This window comes from Nicotiana tabacum, chromosome 18, assembly GCF_000715075.1.
Source record: "Nicotiana tabacum cultivar K326 chromosome 18, ASM71507v2, whole genome shotgun sequence".
Taxonomy (NCBI): domain Eukaryota; kingdom Viridiplantae; phylum Streptophyta; class Magnoliopsida; order Solanales; family Solanaceae; genus Nicotiana; species Nicotiana tabacum.
In genome coordinates this window covers 14,179,047-14,196,618 of record NC_134097.1, presented here as the reverse complement: position 1 = coordinate 14,196,618, position 17,572 = coordinate 14,179,047, and the positions used below count along the sequence as shown (strand labels likewise).

The 17,572-nt window shown below is 38.8% G+C and overlaps 1 protein-coding gene across 1 annotated transcript; it reads left to right on the top strand.

The window, feature by feature from the left end:
- Positions 1-1,678: 1,678 nt before the first annotated feature.
- On the top strand, positions 1,679-16,271 carry LOC142172427 (uncharacterized). Its single transcript, XM_075236038.1, has 10 exons — positions 1,679-1,739; positions 7,485-7,681; positions 8,386-8,570; positions 8,658-9,213; positions 9,554-9,680; positions 9,792-9,952; positions 10,047-10,265; positions 10,722-11,088; positions 11,193-11,334; positions 15,806-16,271. Exons 1-10 carry the CDS (start codon positions 1,679-1,681, stop codon positions 16,269-16,271), a joined length of 2,481 nt encoding a protein of 826 aa, XP_075092139.1.
- Positions 16,272-17,572: the final 1,301 nt, after the last annotated feature.

The following is a 17,572-nucleotide window of genomic DNA, read 5'->3' as shown; positions in this document are numbered from 1 at the left end:
TCGTATGCGCACATGAGCGCTCGGTATCAGTTGTGCATTGCCGGATTGTGATTCTATGAACAAGGTTGAGATGTGTATTCTATGTTATAGTGGTGGGCCAGTCTGGAGGACTTGAGGCCATGGTTAGACCGCAGCTTAGGCTCGGTAGCTTCAGTTGTAACTTATACATTTGGACTCATATGTCCGATAATGTCCCTACGAGTTGAATTGTGGCTCGATGAGCAGTGGAATGGTTTTGTGGTGAGTATGAGGTAACTGCTGGAAGTGTTAAGACTATGTGAATGTGACGAGAAGTGTTTTCTTTGAATGTAAAGGAAGGCCATTGGGTGCTTGGATTTTCATTTTGATGCGACGTACTGTCTAGACTGTGAATGTTTTGAAGGATCTTTCACGTTGTTAAATTTTGGGGTAAATTAAATTCTCATGTCTGTCAATGAGTTTGAACTCAAGAAGAGTAAGTGGTTGTGTAGTAATGGTGATTGCGAATGGGTATTTTGATGTTGATGGCTCGGGAAAGATAATCTTTAAAGGGACTTAGAGTTGGTAACATTTTATTGGTTCATGTGCGACAGAAATACATTTCGATTTGATGCATCAGTTGGGTAGCAAAGTATGAGGGAAGACATGGCGGGAAGTGTTCGCGGTGGTTGAAGTACTAGCAGGTCAAGTAAGAGAAGTAGAGGTTGAGAAGTTTCTTAAAGGAGATGGTTTAACCGAAGTAAGAGTGGCAGATTAGCATATGAATTCACTAGTAGGGTAGTCGTGCGCCTTGAGAAAGTGTAGAATGGTTTGGAATCGTGTTAATATGTGAATCAGCCTGCATACTCTGCATACTCTAAATTGAATATGGCAGAAATGAGTGTGTTTGAAATGAATAGAGGTGTGAAGATCTGATTATTGTGTCAGGTGCAATATGACTTGAGTTCGGAAGGTATTGTTGACGTACAGTTGATGCCAATAGGGAAAGTGTAGACTTATATAAATGGTGGACGAGCATGAACTCAGGGGAATTTATGAATTTCGTGGTTGTTGCACTCAATGCAGTGTCATTGGGAGATGTCGGTAAGGGATTCCACCTGTGGGTTATCTCCTGTGTGCAGCTAGCGGTGACGTGATGTTGATGAAGCTTTTGTGAGGAATATTACTAGCTACCCAGTAGGAGGTCGCGTGTGTAATTTTGGCTGGAGATTCAGAATGTTCATGAAAGGCTTAATAAAAGACTTCGAGAAGTCTGGCAGGTTAACAGTGCGAGACCTTGGTAATTGAGAAGGAGAAATCCTTACGGGTTCTAATTTTATATAATTGCAGCTTAAGGCTAAGTGGGGGAGTCTGCTATCAACGAGTTGATTGCACGGTTATGGGTCGTATTAGTTTCGGTTTGGGGTATACCGGTAAAGCAATTATGACTTGCAGAGGTCGAGGTCGAGGGTGACTCGGGTAAAGGAATTTTGGGACACAAGTTGTAATACACTCTATGGTTATAGGAGGACCATAAAATAATTGAGTGGTTATTCACAGAGAATGTAGTGTACATGGAGCGGGAATTTGCTCGGTTGCGTAGGAGTGTGGGTTACTCTTTATTCCCTTGGGTGTTGGTGTGCTAATAGGGCACATGTCGTTTTGGTCCGTTTGGTCGGTTAATTCGAGAATGGTTACAATGGATTCAAGATTTATAAATATGGCTAGAAAACTAGAAATTGCATTGAACAGTGTTGAGACTCTTGGCATCTTATATCATTGTGAATTATGCATTTCAGTATCAAGAAGGTGAAGGAAATAATTTTAGATTCACCTAAAGTCTCTTCGGAGTAAGCATTTTTGGTTGTGGAACCTTTGGAATACATAAAAAGGGTATTTGGTGGCTTATAAGCCTTAGGGCAGTGTGATTCTATGCTAGAGTTCGCGGGGCAAGTTTTAGTTAAGGATAGTAGTGTTCTAATAAGGAAATAAATTAGCAATTTGAAGGCAATTTGGAAAGGACTTGGGGGAAATATGACAGTTTGGAAGTAGGTTGGGGTAGCACAGTAATGGGTATGATAGGTTATTTGTGTACTTATGACGTGGCTAGTATCTACAGGTGCTTCGTGGCAATGCTCCCGGATTTGGCAACCTGTGTGGCTTGGTGAAGTTAGAGAAATTCGGTTCAGATAGCTTGTTTATGTGCAAATGGATTTCAAAGTGTTCATGATGGGTTCTACCATGGTTTAAACCGGATAATTTCTACCGATGTACGGAGCGGGTTGTGTGTTATGATTTTCTCCTAGAAAGAAGCAAGAAAGAGGTTTCTGACTAATAAGGTATGTAATTGCTAGTGACTCAGAGTTGATAATGGAATTCTTATGCTTGTCACATGATGGCATAATAGATGTGGTGTGTTGTGCGGGAATAGGATTTACATGTACCAGGTCAAAGTTCAGTTTTGAAGGGAAGGACATAAATTCTTAGGCAGCATGAACGGTTTCCGATGACTAGGTAAATGATATTACTATCTGGTATAGCTTGATGAGAGTGTACATTTCAGAAAGGGCAGTGTGTTTTGATTTATGGGTACTTCGCTGGTATTGCGGCACTCTCCTGGTTGATCGACTGTTGATATTCAAATTTTTGTCAGGTGGCACGAAAGAAGTTTCAAAGTATTTCTCATGGGAGGATTGTATATGAGAGAGGTATTAGGCATTCAGACGGTGGAGGTGGAGTCAAATAGGGTGATTCATGTGTTCTATAGAATTGAAGATTAGGAGTTCTCATGAGGAGATTGTTTCATGGTGGTGAACTGTGAAATTGTGGCCGGAGCTAACCAGATGATAAAAGGTGTTATGATTCCGTCATTGTGGACTTTCGGAGGTTGTTTATCTATTGGTGGCTGACCATAGTTGATTTGGGGCCCATTGGTAGGCCCAATTAGGATGTGTATTCTACACCGAGCCGGATTGATTGGCTCCATACTGCTATTGTTGAAGGATGTGCCATTCGGTTGATGTGAAGCTTATTCGTGCTCTGAAATGATCGGTGAGTTACTCTTCTAGGCTACGAGGAGTTGGGATTCGTGGTTATATGCACATATGGTGCGGTTCTATTGTGGCCTTATAGCGGAATTTGAGCGAGAATAGTATTGGATATTTCTTAGTTGATGACGTATTGGTCGTGTTCTTTCGGGTTTTATATGGCATGGTGTCGTTTGATTCTCTGTGGTTATGGTAATCCACTATGGGTACTTGTTGTCAAATTGTGCATGGTTATTGATTTTTAGCAGGGTGACTTGGGGTGTTTCATATGGACCAGTATTTGGATAGGATCGCATATTGCAGTAGAGTTATGTGGAAATATGATCCCCTCGTATAAGATTCGTATGTTATGGTTCTGCGGTGTGTGATGGGTTCTTAGCATTGCGTCGGGGTGGTACTCGTCGAGCTTGCGAAATGGTTCTCCTGTTTGGGTCATTGTTATGATTGGGTACATTTGGAATGTTGCTATTTGGTGCACGGATTGCACGGGTTGTGGCTTTAGATTGTATTGATGTGTCATGTCATTAAAGTGGTGGTGTTGGATGAGACGAGGTCATTAGGCCTAGAATGGATGCTATCAGATTTGATTGTGGTATAATTGGGAGGAGGTGTAGATCTCCGGTTGGATGGTTTGAGCCAGGTGAGGCTAGGCTCTTAGGTACAGACTTGGTCCAGGATGCATTAGATAACATGAAATTGATTAAGGAGCGGCTTCGCACGGCGCAGTCCAGACAGAAGAGCTACACGGATAGGAAGGTCTGTGATGTGTCTTTTAGGTTGGGGAGAAGGTTTTGCTGAAGGTATCACCCATGAAGGGTGTTATGAGGTTTGGGAAGAGGGGCAAGTTGAGCCCCCGGTTCATTGGGCCTTTTGAGGTGCTTCAGAGGATAGGAGAGGTGGCTTATAAGCTTGCCTTGCCACCCAGCTTGTCAAGTGTGCATCCAGTATTTCATGTTTCCATGCTCCGGAAGTATATTGGAGATCCGTCCCATGTTTTGGATTTCATCACGGTTCAGTTGGAGGGTAATATGACTTATGATGTGGAGCCGGTGGCTATGTTGGATCGGCAGGTTCGAAGGTTGAGGTCAAAGAATATAGCTTCAGTAAAGGTGCAATGGAGAGGTCAGCCTGTGGAGGAGGCCACCTGGGAGACCGAGCGGGAGATGCGGGGCAGATATCCACGCCTATTCGAGACTCCAGGTATGTTTCTAGACCCGTTCGAGGACGAACGAATGTTTAAGTGGGGAAGGATGTAACGACCCAGCCGGTCGTTTCGAGAGTTATAACCCCGTTTTCCCCATTTCTACTTCTTTTTGTGTTATTCAACTATATTATGTTATATCGGATTAGTTGGTTCGGGTCCAGAAGGAACTCGGGGTGAAATGAGACACTTAGTCTCATAATTGAAAATTTTAAGTTAGAAAAGTGGACTGGATATGGACCTATGTGTAAACGACATCGGATTTGAATTTTGATGATTCCAATAGCTCCGTATGGTGATTTTGGGCTTAGAGCGTGTCCGGAATATTTTTTGGAAGTCCGTAGAGAAATTAGGCTTGAAATGCTGAACGTTTTATTTTTGAGAAGTTTGACCGGGGGTTGACTTTTTGATATTGGGGTCGGAATCAGATTCTGAAAATTGGACTACCTCTGTTATACCATTTATGACTTGTGTGTAAAATTTGAGGTCAATCGGACGTGATTTGATAGGTTCCGGAGTCGTTTGTAGAAATTAAAAATTTCAAAGTTCATTAGGCTTGAATTGGGGTGTAATTCATGATTTTAGCATTGTTTGAGGTGATTTGAGGGCTCGACTAAGTCCGTATGATGTTTTAGGACTTGTTGGTATATATGGTTGAGGTCCCAAGGGGCTCGGGTGAGTTTCGGATGGTTAACGAGTTGGATTTTGGACTTGGAACTCTGCTGGAATTTTTCTGATGCACTATCTGGTTTCCTTCATCGCGTTCGCAAGTGGAGCCTCGCGTTCGCGAAGAGGAACTGGGAGGCTGGTAATATTTGCTCTTTGCGTTCGCGAAGAGAGGTGTTATGCGTTCGAGAAGAAGAGAGGAAGCAGACGAAGACCCCAGGAAATTGGTCTACGTGTTGGCGTAGGGGGTGTCGCGTTCGCGTAGTGAGGGGGAAACGAAGCATCGCGTTCGTGATGGGTTGAACGCGTTCGCGTATAAGGAATTGAGGCAGAGGAATTTTGTGCTTCGAGAACGCTAGGGTGATGTCGCGTTCGCGAAGGAGGAATTTGGACGGGAGTTATTTTGTGCTTCGCGAACGCGAGGCACTTACCGCGTTCGCGAAGAAGAAAAGTCTGGGCAGTGAGTTTAAGTTCTCCCATATTCAATTTTTAGCGATTTGGAGCTCGGAAGTGAGGCGATTTTGGGTGATTTTCAGAGGAAACATCGGGGTAAGTGTTCTTAACTCAATATTGGTTAATTACCCGAATCCATGGTTGTTTTATCATTTAATTGGTGAATTGAATTTGAAAAATTTGAAAACCCTCTTGGTTTAAATTGAAGAATTGAGGGTCGAGTTGGGGTCGAATTTTGGTAAAATTGGTATGATTAAACTCATGGTCGAATGGGCTTTCGGATTTTGTAACTTTTGTCGGGTTCCGATACGTGGGCCCCACAGGCAATTTTTGAGCTAATTTTCAGATTTTTATGGAAAATCATTATTATCTTGTGGAATTAATTCCAATGAATTTTATTGACTGAAACGAATTATTTATGATCAGATTCGAGGCGTTTGGATACCAATTCATGAGGAAAGGACATTGCAGAATAAGAATTTCGTGGTTTGAGGTAAGTAACTTTTCTAATCTTGGAGTTGAGGGTATGAACCCTGAATATATGTATTTTGTGAATTGTTGGGAGGTGACGCACATGCTAGGTGACGGGCGTGTGGGCGCGCACTATTGAAATTGTGACATAATTATTTCTGTAAAATTTTGTAGTTAAATAATCTTGGCATTTTCCATGCAGTTTTATGTGTTAAAGAAATTGAGTTGAAAAGCATATTAAAAATCATGTTGAGGCTATGTGCCAGTATTATTGGGATCCACAGAGGTCATATTGTTGTGAATTATTATTTTAAATTGAAAAATTAGTACTCAGTCATATTCATTTCATTGCACATCATAACTCAGTTTTATGACTCTATTTTGAGAGGTTTATGACTGAGTGAGGCCGATGGCCTGATTTATGTTGCATATTCATGGGATCAGGCTGCACGCCGCAACATATTGCATATTTATGGGATCTGGCTGCACGCCGCAACATGTTTGATATCGGCTGAGGGACTGATATGTGAGGATGAGTGTGGATCGGAGCTGCCCGCCTGCAACATATTTATGACTGAGTGAGGCCGAGGGCCTGATTTGTGAGGATGAGTGTGGATCGGGGCTGCCCGCCTGCATCATACTTTATTATTATCGCACGTGAGTTGTCCGTGCAGATTATAGCGCTTGGGCTGAAAGAGCCCCTCCGGAGTCTGTACACACCCCTAGTGAGCGCAGGTACCTACTGAGTGCGAGTGCCGAGTGCCGAGTGCTGAGTGACTGGGAGGCATGAGTGATTGTGAGGTATGCCCGAGTGGCAAGAGTGATTGTGAGGTATGTCCGAGTGGCAAGAATGATTGTGAGGTATGCCCGAGTGGCACGGGTGACTGTGAGGTTTGCCCGAGTTGCTGTATATGAGTGATGTTTTGCCCGAGGGGCTGTTTATGATTTCATCTTTTTTGCTCACCTGCATTGAGCCTTTGTTTGAAAAACTGTTGGAAAAATGTCTTTAAAATGATTTTTACTGGAAATGGGTTTAAACGAGATGTTTGATTCAAATCTTGATTTTTAAGAGCATGTGGTATTTTATTGAGATTTCCTGATATGAACGTTATATGCTTTATTGCTCGTCATTACTGCTCAGTCTTTATTTATTGTTGTTACTTATTGAGTTGGTGTATTCACATTACTCCCTGCACCTTGTGTGCAGATCCAGGTGTAGCTGGACACGGTCGCGGTTATTGAGTGTTCTGGTTGAAGATTTTCTTGGAGATAGCAAGGTAGTTGTTTGGCGATCGCAGCCCCTGCTCTTCTCCCTCTTATCTTCCTCTAGTTGTATTTAGCTATTTTTCAGGTTGAGTTAGCCTTGATATTGTTAGACAGATTATAGTATATGCTCATGACCAGTGACACCCCGATGTCGGGCTTTTTTTTTTTCGCACTTCTGTTTTCTTTGATTTTAACTCTTTAAATGGAGGTTTTATGTTAAATAACTTTGAAATTATCTTTAAAATGAAAATATTGGTTTGTTTGGGAAATGAGTCGGCTTGTCTAGTTCTACGATAGGCGCCATCATGACAGGGGTTAGTTTTGGGTCGTGACAGTTACTAGAGGTGTCCCCACCAAAGTACTCAATTTCGATGGGCCCTCTTTCTCTTTGCAAATCACTCAAGCGGAATTGGAATTTGCAGGTTCAGCAACAAATACAGTTGCAGAGAGGAGAACAAAAATACGCAATGACACATTGAAAGAAGCCCAAGTTGAGAAATCTTTGAAAGAATCAACACTTACCGATGCGGAAAAGAGAAGAAAACCTATGGATAATGCTTCAGGTGTTAAGGGAAAGGAGGTCGATGCAAGAACTAGCTCAGATACACGGGACGAAAAGGTAATTGTTGATATATCTATATGTATTTGAGTCCTCATACATTGAGTATTACCTTCTCCAATGGGTTTCTCTTATTGTATTTATATGTGTGCAATAGTGGATACATCGCTTTCTCTTCTTATATGTTGATTTGATTTATATATATGTTGATGTATTCATAAGTTTTCAAAAGTGCCTTCACTGTATATGTACTTATTACAATGACTTTTGCATATTGTATGTAGATGTATTCATAAGTATTCAAAAGTGTCATCACTATTTTGTACTTATTACAATGACTTTTGCATGTTGTATATAGATGTATTTATATGTATTCAAAATTTCCATCACTGATTTGTGCTTATTCCAGTGTCTTTTGCATATTGTATTTAGATGTGTTTAGATGTATTCAAAAGTTCATTCACTGTATTTGTACTGATTACATTGACTTTTACATATTGCATGTAGATGTATTCATAAGTATTCAAAAGTGCCTTCACTGTTTTGTACTTATTACAATGACTTTTGCATGTCGTATGTGGATGTATTTATATGTATTCAAAATTTTCATTACTAATTTGTGCTTATTCCAGTGTCTTTTGCATATTGTATTTAGATGTGTTTAGATGTATTCGAAAGTTCATTCACTGATTTGTACTTATTACATGAATGAGTTATGTATTGCAAAAGATTTATGAAATCTTTGTAATTCTTGTTGTATACAGGAAATAAAACTATTTGTGAAACACCCGTCTATTTCATCACCGCATATCAGTTCATATACTAACACAAACATAGTCTCCGACCTCAAAGAAAAACTTACTCCAGAGCAGTACAAAATATTTGGTACTACTTGTTTTGGAAGTTTCCTTAATATGAAGCGCTGTGAGGTCCAACATCAATTGTTCAGGTGCTTCATGGTTCTATAGCTGGAAGGAAGTCATGATGATTTATTTTCAATATACGTCAATGGTACAACATTATCCTTTTTAATCAGGGAGTTTGCGCTTGTCACGGGTCTCAATTGTGTTGATGACCCTGAAGATTTTCAATTTAACACAAAGGTGCCTAACAGGATTGTTGATACATACTTTAGCGGTACAAAGAATGTCAAGAAGAAAGATTTGTTGAAATGCTTTGATGACAATAATTGGGGTCATGACAACGATGGGGATGCCATCAAGATATCTGTGTTGTATTTCATACACACTTTTATATTTTCCTCCGAGAAGAACATCACAACAATCCCAAGACTACATTTTAACTTGGTCGAGAGTGAGAGATATTCTGATTATCCATGGGGTAAGGATGCATTCCAATACCATATTAAATCTATTAGCAAGAAGATGGATTCTCAGAAGAAGTACTATAGTATAGCTGGGATGCCTCTCGCTATGCAAGTGTGGTTTTACGAGTGCTGTTCAAAGGTTGACCTAAAAATTGCATTGCGAGTTTATATCCGGCTACCCAGAATACTCAATTGGAAATCCACTGTCAACCAGCCAACTTATGCTTATCTGATGAACGACATGTTCAATGACCAGGGAAACATGGTAATTTACTATTCGTTAAGTGGCTGATATTTTTTTTAAGAATATATTTCTGTTAGTGAAATCATTTATTTAAATTTTCATTGAAATATAGTTCAATGCATCATACATCAATGTCCTTGTTTCAAAATTAGGTCAAATACTATACAATACATAATACAATATTAGAATTAAATATTAAATACAGTTGCATACAACCTACATCTTATTTCCATGTTTTCCAAATAAACTGGAATACATTAGAGTACAAAAAACAGTTTACAAATACATATTTAATTCAATGAGCATAATTTTGTAATCATACAACAAAGGTTGTTCACTTTGAGTGTATTTCTATTTTCAGATTGTTTACAATGACATTCAACCAAGCGATATAGAGCTTGCTGTTATTCAGATTCCTCCAGAAGGCGTTGATGTAGAGAACAATCCTACTCATTCAGACAACAATCAAGATGATTCAGATGACTTTAGTCCCGCACCGCCTCTTTAGCCTAAGAAGAAACATGATGCAAATTTTGGTCCATCTTCATCACCGCCTCACAAAAAGCGCAAATAGCAGATTATAGACCCCTCAAATGTAGAGAGTCCAATTCCACATGTGTCGTCAATACCTCAATCTAAGATTCCTCCTGCTGGCATATCTGAAATCAAAGAAACTGTATTGCATGTTAAGAAGCCAGCAGATTCTAAATCAGATGATTTGTCTTCTTTGAGTAAGGATCTAAATTCATTCAAGGATTATGTGAGTATAGTTAAAACATATTCAACTTTATAGTTTATGTATTAACTTTCATATAGTTTTCTAACACCTCTCTAATTATTTCTGTATTGATTAGGTGATGGGCGAGTTCACTTCTCTACGAACATTGATCAATGAAAATTTCAAAAAACTTTCTGACCAGGTTAAAGCTAATCAGAATACAGAAAGGGTATACCAGAGAAAGAAATATACGAGGAGACATGATGATGGTATTCAAATGCTATCTGATGCCAACTTGCAAGATAATCCCAAATGCCAAACACAGAGTGATATAGCTGTTGGCGAGAATTCAGAGGTTAACATTTTTAACCTCTTTAATATATATTTATATAACTATATTCAGAATATATATTGTAATTTAGTTTCTGCTATTATTCAGTTTAATCATCTATACAACAACATACACATTAAAGAATACAAGTATATACATGTGACTTCAGTTATACATATGTATCATGATTATTTAAATACATATTTTAAAACATCTTTGATTATTCTTCAGTTTACTCATGTATACTGTAACATACATATTACAAAATACACTTATATACATGTGAATTCAGTTTTACATTTGTTTTTAGGGTTTGCTAAATACATTTTCTATAACAGCCTTCACTATTCTTTTAATTGAACCATGTATACATCAACATACATGGTTCATAATACACTCATATACATATGTATACATTAACAGAATACACGTCTGAAAAACATGTGCTATATTAATATATTCTATTGGTTACATTATTAGGCCATGCAAAGGAAGCTGAACACCGACATTCATGCCGATCAACACCCACATGCTATTTCAACCGAAGACACGTTAAATGCATCTACAGAGGTTAATCCTATTTGTGTTGAAGTAAGAATGGAGGGGAAAACTACATCTGAGGTGCCGTGTACCATACCACCTATATCTGACGAGGGTGTATCCAGAGAAGTACATGTATTACAATTTGAGTTGGCGGATAAGTTTCTTCCAAGTCAAATTCCAGAAACTAGAATTGTGATACATCATGCAACAAAAAATGTTGATTCAACCCCTTTACCCTCTCATAGGAATCAACATCCAAGTCGATGGTATTCTTCGCCTTACGAGTCAAACTTCGACTCCGCTGGTTAGTAAATTATTAAACAAAAACTATGTATTAAAAAGTTATAATCTATTTCCCCATGATATCTATAATTAAATGTCTCTATTAATGACTTCAATGAATAATAGGTACCTCGGTAAAGTTGACTCCCATACTTGACAAAAAATACCCCTTTGAAGATGATTTAATATCGAGGCCACATCCTACATTAGTCATTCAAGAATACGAGAAATGGGTTCGTGATGGTCTTCTTGCTAAACATGATCAAAAGTAAGTTTTTTCCCCGATATGTATAATATGTATTTATCAATTAGAAAGTGGATATACTATTTTTTCCAATTCCTTGTAGAAATAATATGGAAGACCATTATAAGAAAAATAAGTCAACACTGCCTAAACCATTGGATTTTGGAGTTGATCAAGTCACTTCAAAAAATAGGTTTTACCTTCTCTCATTTGACCGTAAACTATGGAATGATAATGTAACGACCCGACCGGTTATTTTGAGTATTGCAATCCCGTTTCCCTATTTACTGCTCAAATTGGGCTTTACAGTTGTTGTGTGACTTGCCGGGGCAATTGGTTCGGGTCCGGTGATATTTTGGAATGAATTGGAACACGTAGTTCCAAAGTTTAAATCTTAAGTTAAAATAGTGACTGGATGTCGACTTATATGTAAACGACCTCAGAATTTAATTCTGATGACTCCAATAGCTCCATATGGTAATTTTGGACTTAGGAGCGTGTCCGAAAAATTATTTGGAGGTCCGTAGTGAAATTAGGCTTGAAATGCCGAAAGTTAAATTTTTGGAAAGTTTGACGGGGGGTTGACTTTTTGATATCGGGGTCGGAATCTGATTCTGAAAATTTGAATATCTCCGTTATGTCATTTATGACTTGTGTGCAAAATTTGAGGTCAATCGGACGTGAATTGATAGGTTCCGGAGTCGTTTGTAGAAATTAGAAATTTTAAAGTTCAGTAGGCTTGAATTGGGGTGTAATTCATGGTTTTTGCATTGTTTGAGGTGATTTGAGGGTTCGACTAAGTCCGTATGATATTTTAGGACTTGTTGGTATATTTGGTTGAAGTCCCGAGGGGCTCGGGTGAGCTTTGGGGGTAGTTTCGGACCATTTCTAGGCCATTCTTAGTTGCTGATTTTTGGCCACAGAGGTATGCATCGCGATCGCGGACAAACGGTCACGATCGCGAAGAGCAATTTTGCTGTTTGGGCACTGTGAATCGCGATCGCGGAAGCCTTTTCGCGATCGCGTAGAGGAAAAGCCTGCTGCACTGACCTAACTTTGGAAGCTTATATCTCGCAATCTATAAGGAATTTGGAGATGATCTAAAAATGAAAGCTGTAGCCCTTGATGTATAGTTTTCAGAAATATAAACCATTTGTCATTTGGAGTTGTGTACAAATATTTATAGTGGATATACTATAGTCTGTTTGGGAAGAGTTTGGAAATTCTCTGTTGCGCAGGACTGTTTTTGGAAGCTTATATTTCGGAATGTATAAGGAATTGGGAGACGATTAACAACTAAATTTATAGCCCTTGGTGGCTAGTTTTCAGAAAGCTAAACCAATTACAATTTGGAGTTTTGTACAAAACGTTATGACCATTATACTAAAGGCTGTCTGCAAGAGCTGTGCATTTGTTCTTCGTGATCGCGGAAGGCAAATTTTGGGCTGGAAATTTTTGTTCTTCGCGATCGCGAAGCAATTTCCGCGATCACGAAGAGCAAATGACTGGACAGAAGATATATTTTGAGGTTTCGACCATTTTAACATATTTGGAGATATGGAGCTCGAATTGAAGCGATTTTTGAGGCGATTTTCACCATATGGATTGGGGTAAGTGATTCTAACTCGGTTTTGGTTAAATTACATGAATCTATTTTTGTTTTTATCAATAAATTAGTGTTTTGGTTTGAAAATAGTAGAAAAATTTATAGATTTTAATTGAGGATTTGAAGGTCGAGTTGTGGTCGGATTTGAGTAATTTTGATATGGTTGGACTCGTGGTTGAATGGGGGTTCGGATTTGGTAAGTTTTATCGGATTTCGAGAGGTGGGCCCCACGAGTGATTTTTGGGGCGTAATTTCGGATTTTTGGAAAATATTAGTATTTTGATATGGAATTAATTCCTATAATTTTTGTGAGCTGAAACAAATTAATTATGACTAGATTCGAGCCGTTTTGAGGTTATACGCGTAGAATGGAATTTGTGGAGCATTGCTTAGCTTGCTCGATATTGGATTTGGCTTGTTCGAGGTAAGTAACTCTTCTAATCTTGGAGTTGAGGGTATGAACCCTGAATATATGTATTTCATAAATTGTTGGGAGGTGACGCACATGCTATGTGACGGGCGTGTGGGCGTGCACTATAGAATTTATTTATGTGGAATTTTGTAGTTAAATAATCTTGGCATTTTTTATATGATTTTATGAGTTAAAGAAATTAAGCTGAAAAGCATATTAAAAATCATGTTGAGGCTATGTGCCAGTATTATTGAGACCCACAAAGGTCATATTGTTGTGAAATATTTATTTTAAAATGAAAATTTATACTCAGTCATATTCATTTCATTGCATATCATATCTCAGTCTCTGTTATTATTTATTGATACATCATATCATCATTTTGGGCTATTCTCATGACATTGTGAGCCCATGAAAGAGAGACTAGAGAGATTGATGACTGAGGGAGGCCGGGGGCCTGATTGTGAGGATATTTTGGGATCGGGCTGCACGCACAGCAGGCCATGTTGGCTTTATATGTATTTTTATTATTGTACGTGAGTTGACCGTGCAGTACGTGAGTTGGCCGTGCGGATCCTTATATTGTTATTGCACGTGAGTTGGCCGTGCAACACGTGAGTTGGCCATGCAGATCCTTATATTATTATTGCACGTGAGTTGGCCGTGCAGCACGTGAGTTGGCCGTGCGGATCCAGATATTTATATTATGGCATGTGAGTTATCCGTGCAGCACGTGAGTTGTCCGTGCTTATAGCGCTTGGGCTGTAGGAGCCCCTCATGAGTCTATACACCCCCAGTGAGCACAGTTGACTATAAACAGGGATCGGGCTGCACGCCGCAGTAGGTATTGTATAGCACTGAGTGATTGAGTGTGCTGAGCACAGTGAGAGAGAATGCGACACAGTGAGATTGAGTACTCTGATAGTGTGAGTACATGAGTACAATCTCTGAGATACATTGCATTGACATGCACACATGACATATATGCATAGAGATGTGTTTTTCTCATGCTCTACGGTATCACATTATTCATGATTTTTCACACATTTTGACAGATGGGCATAGCGATTCAATTTGTTTAACACGGGTTATCCGAAAGGAAAATGAAACATATTGTTTATTATTGAAAAGATTTTTGGAGAAATTTATTGTTTTCAAACTATTCATATTATTGGCAACTTCAGCAAAAGATTTGAGTTTTCACTGATGGATTTGAAAGGGAGAACTATTATTTTTGAAATCATGATTTGGCTGAGCATTTTATCTCTGAGTTACTTCTGGTGTTATTTGCTTATTGTTGTTATGGATTGTTGTGGACTATTCATTTTGGACCTGACCTTGGTAGAAGCTTGTCACTACTTTCAACCTAAGGCTAGGTTTGTTACTTACTCAGTACATGGGGTCGGTTGTACTGATACTACACTTCTACACATTGCGTGCAGATGTTGACTGATGTTGTTGCTGTGCTCGATGGTTGCGGGATTTGAAGATGTACCTGCGTTCCTGTTGTAGCTGCCTCTTGTTCATGGTAGCCTTAAATTATAAAAGCTCTGTTTATGTACTATTCAAACAGACTATGTATTTATTTCATTTTCGCTTTCTTAGAAACTCATGATTTGTACTACCAGTTCTTAGGGAATGTATAAGGTTAAGATAATTGTTTACTTAAATTGCTTTAATAATTGTTATTGGAATTGGAAATTGAAAGTTGGCTTACCTAGCGGGTTGGGTTAGGTGCCATCACGACTAGTTGGATTTTGGGTCATGACAGACAATGTAAGATATAACCCTTCTAACTTTAGTTAATTCATTTGTTTCGATTTGGTTTGTCTAATTGTATATTTCACAATTTTGCTAGTGACATACAAATTCTGTATTCATTTGTCTTTACATTGTTGATGTGGTATGTAGACAGATGTATTCTATATTAACAGAAATACAGTTAAATATTGTATTCACTGTTCCTGGGACAGTTTTATTTGCTGCTGGTTTAATTCAATGAGTTCTGTGTATTCCTTGTATTTAACTGTATTCGGATTTATATTTGTTTCACTATTTTCTCTAGCAATTTGTTAAAAGCAGTATGTTCTTCATTAGTTTCTTAACTGTACGACTGATATAGAGCAGTATTTTACTTATCAGTATGTATTTAACTGCATGCAATATTAAATACTCAAATGTATTCAGCAATATGTATCTAACTGTACACACTATATTCAATTTTTTTCCAGCAGTACTGGCTTCTATATTCAATTTCTTCAACACACAATAAATGTATATATAAAGTTTCTTCAATGAAGTTTGTTTTTTTTAATTCCATTCAATGTACTGACGCTATGTATTCAATTTTATATATAGCATATTAATGTCATATTTTACTACCTGAGAAAGAAGGGCAAGTACAACCAAACCACCAACTTCAAGTATACAACTGTTGATTGTATATTCAAGAGAAGAATTGCTGAAATCTTCGACAGGTATGCTGATACAGATAGTAATGCAAGTGTAGCCAAAGAAGAGGATGTGGTATGTGAGTACATAAGGGGCTACAGATTGCTAGCTAATGTACCATGGCATACTGTTGACAATGTCTTGATACCATTCAATTTGAAGGACAAACTTCATTGGATATTGACAGTTGTCTCATTCAAGGAGAGATGTATCAATGTATATGACTCATACCGATCAGGAGGTCATGATATGGGTTCTAAGATAGATAAGCTTGCTAAGCTTGTACCTCTGTATCTATCGATGAGTGATTTTTACAGAGATAAGAAAGTCATAGATTGGTCTCATGACTCAGCATACAGTGACAAGGCACAAACTGATCCCTTTGATGTTGTTTTCATTTCAAATCTTCCGCAACAAAAATCTGGGAGCATGTATGTATTCAATCCTCTTGATTGTATCATTTATAAATCTAATAATATGAATTATTTTTAATTGTTTCAATCTATATTTTCAGGGATTGTGGGTTGCATGTAGCAGCATACTGTAACGACCCGACCGATCGTTTCGGGAGTTATAGCCCCGTTTTCCCCATTTCTATTTCTTTTATGCTCTTAAGCTATATTATGATATACTAGGTTAGTTGGTTCGGGCCCGGAGTGATTTCGGAGTGGATGAGACACTTAGTCTCTTATTTAAAACCTTAAGTTGGAAAAAGTCAACCGGATATTGACCTATGTGTAAACGATCTTAGATTTGAATTCTGATGGTTCCGTTAGCTCCGTTAGGTGATTTTGGACGTAGGAGTGCATCCGGAATATGATTTGGAGGCCCGTGGTAGAATTAGGTGTGAATTGGCAAAATTGGAAATTTGGCGATTTCGGTCGGCAGTGGAAAATTTGATATCGGGGTCGGAATGGAATTTTGGAAGTTGGAATAGGTTCGTAGTGTCATTTGTGACGTGTGTGCAAAATTTAAGGTCATTCAGACGTGGTTTGGTTGGTTTCGGCATCGGTTGCCGAATTTGAAAATTTAGGAGTTCTTAGGCTTGAATCCGAGGGTAAATTGATGATTTGATGTTGTTTTGAGTGATTCGAAGGTTCGACTAAGTTTGTATGTTGACATATGACTTGTTGGTATTTTTGGTTAAGGTCCCGAGGGCCTCGGGATGATTTTGGAAGGTTAACGGGAAGTTTGAAGTTGGAAAAATGCAGCTGGTGCTGCTGTTCTGGTGTGGCCGCACCTGCGGGTTGGGAACCGCAGGTGCGGTATTTAGTCAAAGGTGCGGGGTTTGGAAGCCTGGGGTTTTATCGCAGAAGCAGATGAGGGGTCGCACCTGCGAGACCGCAGGTGCGAAGAGGTGATCGCAGGTGCGGGTTTTAGGACCTTAAGTGACTTCCGCAGATGCGGGCTTTTGGGCACAGAAGCGAAGGCCACAGGTGCACTATTTGGACCGCAGATGCAGTTTTGCTAGGCAGAAAGGCATAAATTGAACCCTTCGCGAATTTTGGTCATTCTTCACAATTTCAACTCGGTTTTTGGAGCTTTTGGAGGGTTTTGAAGAGGGAATCAAGGGGGTTTCGTTGAGGTAAGTTACTTGAGCCCTAATACTTATATATATGGTGATTTTTCCATTGTTTAATCATGGTAATTAGTGAAAATGAGGGTTAGGGCTTGGAAATATTTGGAAAGTAATTTAAGGATTTGAAGGACCAAACGATGTCAGATTTTGATGAATTTGGTATGGTTAGACTCGTGAGTAAATGAGCTTTCTAGTTTTGTAAATTGTTTCGGAT